At 39.7% G+C, this 7,075-nt stretch overlaps 1 protein-coding gene across 1 annotated transcript in view; it reads right to left on the bottom strand.

Annotated features, from left to right (window-relative positions):
* Positions 1 to 1,620: 1,620 nt before the first annotated feature.
* Positions 1,621 to 7,075, bottom strand: part of TAF7L (TATA-box binding protein associated factor 7 like) — a 27,223-nt gene continuing 21,768 nt past the window's right edge. Inside the window, exon 12 of the mRNA XM_037730433.1 lies at positions 1,621 to 2,105. Coding sequence (XP_037586361.1) covers positions 2,061 to 2,105 — 45 coding nt within the window. The 3' untranslated portion in view covers positions 1,621 to 2,060. The remainder of the gene's footprint in view (positions 2,106 to 7,075) is intronic.

The raw sequence follows: 7,075 nt of genomic DNA, 5'->3' as shown, positions 1-7,075 counted from the left end.
TAAGCATTATCACCCATGATTTTCAGTGAGAAAACAGAGACACTAAGAAGTGTAGGGACTTGCCCAAGCCAAGTTCCAACCTTGTGTTTGTTCTACTACAGCATGGTAATTCAACCCAAATATTAGAGTTGCCATTTTTATCAGTTCTCTGTATACCTCCCCTCCATCTCATATTAACCATATGGCATTGGGATTTGGGGCAAGTCATCTCACGTTAATCATATAGCATTGGGATTTGATTTGCTTAGTTCATTGAGTCATCCTAAGAACTCTGGAAAGATGCCCCAAGACTGATAGCATCTTCTGCCATTTTCTAATCAGAGTGCTATGGTTTGAATATATCTCCCAAAATTCATATGTTAAGACATAATCTGTATCATGCTAGTATTAAGAGTTAGGGCTTTTAGGAGGTGATTAGGTAATGAGGGCTCCACCCTTATGAATGGAATTAGTGCCCTTTTAAAAGAGGCCTGAGGGAGTTTGTTTGCCCCGCTGCCATCGGAGGATGCACCCAGAAGATGGTATCTAGGAAGCAGACAGAGCCCTTACCAGATACCAAAGCTGCTGGCACCTTGATCTTAAACTTCCCAGCCTCCAGAGCTATGAGCAATAAATTTCTGTTGTTTATAATTTACCCAGTCCATGGTATTTTTGTTACAGCAGCCCAAATGAACTAAGGTATAGAGTTTATTGCTTATCTTTTTGTTTCCTTTTGGATATGAGTGCACTCATCATAGGGGATGGTTTAATGAATTGATGGCAATCCATTTAAAAGGAAAAATTTATTTATTGCTTAAAGAACATAGAGCATAAAACAGTAATAATATACCTGGGAAAAAAACAAACAAGATTGTTAAAGAAGTCTTCATATGCATTATGGCAGCTTGCTCTTCCTAACCTTAACTGATGGGGTTTAAGAGGGGAAGGCTCAGAATAAGGATAACGGTTCATAATTTCTTCATCTCTGCTCTTAGCTGGTGAATAACAACTAGCTCCAGTCCTAAAAACAACAGAACAAACATAAGAAGCAGCAATAAATCATCCTTGAGCAGGAATGAAACCCTGTTACCTGAACAGAGACATGACACAATCTAGTATTAACTGCTGCAAGGTAGGCACTTAAATTCACTGTGGCAGGTCCTAGTGCTTAGTAGAAATTACCTCATCTTTTCCTGTATGTTTTAGGAAATATTACAAACTAAAAGAAAAGCTAAAACATATGCAAACCAACCAGCTGTATGGCCTCTAGACTAGACTGCTTTTGGAAGCATGGCCGAATCATCTGCTGGTACCATAGCACAGAAGCAATAAAATTAATTCTCATTCAGTGTGGTGGTGCACACCAGTAGTCCCAGCTACTCAGGAGGCTGAGGTGGGAGGATCCCTTAAGCCCAGGAGTCTGACTTCAGCCTGGGCAACCTAAAAAGACCTCATTTCTAAATTAATAATAATAATTCCCAAATTGACAGAGAGTCTCAAGGCTGAATGGGATTTCAAAGTCTATTATTTTCTCTACTACCCTTTTCTACATGACTACAAACTTTGAGCATACTATAAGTAGCAAAAAAAGGTACAGATAAATATAACTGATTCAACATAAGGCAGCTGAAGGGACTCATTTCTAAATTAATAATTCCAAAATTGACAAAGAGAAAGTCTCATGGCCGAATGGGATCTCTACGTCTATTATTTTTTATACTGCCCTTTTCTACATGACTACAAACTTTCAGCATATTAAAAGTAGCAAAAAAGTTACAGATAAATATAACTGATTCAACATAAGGCAGCTGAAGGGACTCATTTCTAAATTAATAATAATAATTCCCAAGTTGATAAAGAGAAAGTCATGGCTGAATGGGATCTCTAAGTCTATCATTTTTTATATTGCTCTTTTCTACATGACTGCAAACCTTGAGCATATTAAAAGTAGCAAAAAAGGTACAGATAAATATAACTGATTCAACATAAGGCAGCTGAAGGGACAGAAACATGCACAGTTTCATCCAGTCTTCAGTTTGGATGGTGAATCCAAGGTTTGTGTGCCAGGCTAATGGCTCTCGTCACTTCTTCAGAAAACGCTGCAATTTTTCCTGTAGAGAAATGAGCTGTAGGGAGAGGCAGAAAGACATGAAATATTCATTTGAAATCTGAAGTCCCATTACTTGATCTAGAATTTATTTACATGAACCCAAAAGAACTATTGTTATTTGGCATTTTTGAGGTTATCTTAGTCTTGAATGTTCCAAAGAATACTGGCCACAGTCAAGAATGCATGCACAATGCTGTGGCCATGATGTTGTCCTTTATTATGCCCAATTTATGAAAGGCAGCTTTGTATTAGTCCATTTTTATGCTGCTGATAAAGACAAATCTGAGACTGGGAAGAAAAAGAGGTTTAATGGACTTAACAGTTCCACATGGCTGGGGAGGCCTCACAATCATGGTGGAAGGCAAGGAGGAGCAAGTCACATCTTACATGGATGGCAGCTGGCAAAGAGAGGAGAGTTTATGCAGGGAAACTCCCCTTTGTAAAACCATCAGATCTCATGAGACTTATTCACTATCATGAGAATAGCATGGGAAAGACCTGTTTCCATGATTCAATTACTTCCCACTAGATACCTCCCACAACACATGGGAATTAAAGATGAGATGTGGGTGGGGACACAGCCAAACCATATCAACCTTTAAAACTGAATATGCTTTTTCAAAAACCAGTATGTTCGCTGTTAAGAATCTGTGCTTCTGTAAAGAATACACAGAGGTCACAGCTCACTGTAGGGGCAAAGGAGATGGAATCTCTCTATAGCCATATCCTAAGAATCAGATGATAAAACAGTTGGGATACCCTCTTGTCCCAATGAACACCATGGGTTTTAGACAGTCTTACCAGCTGCTTCTTACCACATTATGAGACACTTAGAAACTGAGTCAGAGTCCTGACCAATCAGGAGCCTGATGATTCTTTCTAAGTCAGAAACCCTGAACATTTTGTGGTATAGGATTTAATTTTTTTAACTTGAAATGGTAAAGTGACCAATAACATTCAGCGATATATGCCATCTTTATGACAAAGGTTGTTTTTGAATATTATTCATTTCAGAACACCCCATACCAGAATGAATTTTTAGTCTGTGAACTGAAAGGACTATTATGAAACAATCCTATGCTGCACATCACCTACCAAGCCACAATAATTGCTATCCGCAGTAACTTAGAGGCTCTTCTCATTCAGTTGCTGAGTGGCCCCTGACTGACCACAATTACAACCACTGACTGCTCCAGTTCTTTCTCCTTTGCAGGCTCTTTCTCTTCCCACCACCCACTAAAGATAGGTTTTTCCTTAGGTTAAGACTTCTTGCTGAACAGTCAACCAGGCTAACTCAACTAGCCCCACAGCTTCAATGATCATTTCTGTGTATGGGCCTCTTTCCAATTTCTCATTTTCAAAAGCACTTCTCCACATATCCTTCCAAATCCACATTTTGTTATCCTAATTTCAGTTAACAGCACATCATTTCCCAGTTGCCCAGGCTTTGGATTCATCTTTGTTCCCCTTTTTGCCGTATAAATCCAATCAATTGTTAAGTTCTGTTTGCTTCTGCCACTTGCACTTTTGAAGCTCTAGGCTGTACCCACTCCAATTTCTCCTATATACTTTCTCCTATAAAAATCTTCCTGAGTTACGACCCAGGTAAAAAAGCTTTGAAGGCTCATTATGACCTGCACCAAAAATCTAAACTCTTCACTCTGGCATCACCACCTCTGAGCCAATGTGCCTGCTGCTTTCTCCTGGAATGCACTCCTTTCTCTATCTCCTCATTAAAACCCTACCTATATTTTAAGGCCCCAGTCAAACACCATCTTCTTCATGAAGCTTTCCTTAATATCCATGGACAGTCTCTCATTCCTTTAAGTCCCTACCCATCTTGTCAATTTCTCCCCAAGTGAAGGCAGGAACTACATCATAAGTATATCATAGCTCCCTGCAGAGCCTAGCTTAAAGTAGATACCCACTAAATCTAATTTGGGTAAATGAACTAACATTAAAGGACTCTGAGTAAATAAAGTTTACAGCTACATTTCTATGCTGCTCCTCAATACTAACTATAGTCATGTGTTACTTAACAAAGGCACTATGTTCTAAGAAATACATCCTTAGGCGATTTGTCATTATGCAAACATGATAGAGTATACTTAAACCAACCTAGATAGTATAGCTTACTACACACCTAGGCTACACAGTATAGTCTATCATTCCTAGGTTCCAAACCTGTAGAGCATGTTACTGCACTGAATACTGTAGGCAATTATAGCACAATGTTAAGTATTTGTGTATCTCAACATAGAAAAAGTAAATTAAAAATACAGTATAGAAAATTAAAAATGGGCCAGGTGCGGTGGCTCATGCCTGTAATCCCAGCACTTTGGGAGGCCGAGGCGGGCAGATCACAAGCTCAGGAGTTCGAGACCAGCCTGGTCAATACGGTGACACTCCATCTCTACTAAAAATACAAAAATTAGCCAGGCATGGTGGCAGGTGCCTATAGTCCCAGCTACTCGGGAGGCTGAGGCAGGAAAATCACTTGAAACCAGGAGGCGGAGGTTGCAGTGTGAGCCAAGATCGCCCCACTGCACTCTGGCCTGGTGACAGAGCGATACTCCATCTCAAAAAAAAAAAAAGAAAAAAAAATGGTAAGGAGCATGCAGGACTAGAAATTGCTCTGGGTGAGTCAGTGAGTGAGTGGTAAGTGAATGTGAAGGCCCAGGACATTACTGTGCACTACTGTAGACTATATAAACACTATACATTTAGGCTACACTAAATTTATTAAAAAATTAAGTAATTGTGCTATGTTATGATGGTGACAATGTCACCAGGTGACAGGAATTTCTTAGCTCCATTATGATCTTATGGGACCACTATCATATATGCAGTCTGTCATTGGCCAAAATGTTATCATACAGCACACAACTGTACTCACATTGATGAAAACAAAGATGTTTGGTGGGTACTAAAACAATCTTGGCATTAACTGTTCATCTGATTGTTTTAAAGCAGTACTTGGATAAGTGATTTGCTGAGAGGAAGGGACTATATAGAACATAAAACTTCCCCTGGCCTTGGGGGATGGGGATGGGGAGTAGTGCCTGTACTTTAAGGGCACCATGCTAAGCCCATCCTCATACCAACTCCAGTCTCTTTAAAATTGTAAACCTCAACAGTATAAGGTTAGAGTCAGCACACATTTTCTATACAGCTACTTGACCCTCATTTAGCCTATATTGCCTTCTTCTCTTTTCACTCTGTACACTCTCTTGTGGCTTTGAAAAAATATAGTTGGCATTCAAGTTAGAAATCTGGCATACATCCTTAATGATTCCTTCTCCTTCAACACCCAGTAATTGACCCAACTCCTCAATTCTACCTTTGAAATATATTCTATAATATATCAATGTTCATTGCAGCATTATTCATAATAGCCAAAAGTGAAAGCAACCCAAATGTCCATCAGCAGATGAATGAATAAACAAAATGCGGTATATTGATACAATGGAATATTAATCTTAAATGGAAAAAAGTACTGACACATGCCATAACATGGATGAACCCCAAAAATATGCTAAATGAGAGAAGCCCAACTCAAAAGACCATGTATTAAATTACTTCACTTGTATGAAATAACTAGAATAGGCAGTAGATTCGTAGAAAGTAGATGAGTAGTTGCCTAGTGCTGGGCAGGGGAGAGGTTCCAGGGAAATGGGGAGTCACTACTAATGGATACAAGGTTTCTCTTTCGAGTGATGAAACTATTCCAAAATTGACTGCGGTGATGGTTGTACAACTCTGAATATACCAACAGCCATTGAATTGTATAGTTTAAATGGGTGAATTGTGGGGTGGAGGATGGGGTTTGAGACAGTCTCACTCTGTCACCCAGGTTAGGGTGCAGTGGTGGGATCTCTGCTCACTGCAACCTCTGCCTTCCAGGCTCAAGTGATCCTCCCACCTCAGCCTTCTGAGTGGCTGGGACTACAGGCACACACCAACTCGCCTGGCCAATTTTTGTATGTTTTCTTGGAGAGACGGGGTTTCACCATGTTGCCCAGGCTGGTCTTGAACTCCTGGGCTGAAGCCATCTGCCCACTTTGGCCTCCCAAAGTGCTGGGATTACAGGTGTACACCACTGCACCCAGCCTAAATGGGTGAATTGTATGGTATGTGAGTTACATCTCAAGCAGTTATAAGAATATTTTTATTGCAGTTTAAAAATCTATATTCTTTCCATCTCCATTGCTACCACCTAGTCCAAGTTACCATCCTGTTATTAGAGTACCACAAAGCCTCCTAACCAACCTGTTTGCTTCTACTCTCACCTTCCAATCCATTCTCCAGATAATAATTAGAGTAATCTTTTAAAAGTTTAAAGTAGATGTGATTTTCCTGCCTAAAATTCTTCAATGGCTTCCCATTACACTTAAGGCCAAACCCATCCTCCTAATCATGGCCTGCAAGGAACCATACACTCTGGCCTCACCTACTTCTCCAACCATATGTTAAGCCATTCTCTTCCTTGCTTTAAATACTCCAAAGGTCCTCAAAGAGGCCAAGTTCTTTCCGAGCATGGGACCTTGCATATGCTCCACCTAAGAGGCTCTTCATCCCACTCTTTCCCTGAACTTAATCCTTCAGGTCTCAGCCTCAATAGCACCTCTTAGGAGAGGTCTATCATGATCCCCCATTAATTCAAGACTGTCTTTATTCTAAGAGCACCATTGACTTTTTTCCTTCATGGTACTTCTTCACAATCTGTACTTTTATATTAGCATAATTTGTTTATTGTCAATCTCCCCTGCTAGACGGGCTCCAAGAGGACAAATACAGCAGGTTCTTGAATGACATCATTTTGTTCAGTGTTGTTTTGTTACAATAAGCCCTCACTTAATGTCATCAATAGGTTCTTAGAAACTGCAACTTTAAGCAAAATGACATGCAAAAGGTCTCCAACTAACATTGTTAGTTCAATGTCGCTTTTTATAATGTTTTTTTTGTCTTTCTTTTTTTTTTTTTTTT

This window comes from Cebus imitator, unplaced genomic scaffold, assembly GCF_001604975.1.
Source record: "Cebus imitator isolate Cc_AM_T3 unplaced genomic scaffold, Cebus_imitator-1.0 Scaffold343, whole genome shotgun sequence".
Taxonomy (NCBI): domain Eukaryota; kingdom Metazoa; phylum Chordata; class Mammalia; order Primates; family Cebidae; genus Cebus; species Cebus imitator.
This window is presented reverse-complemented; position numbering and strand designations above follow the sequence as displayed.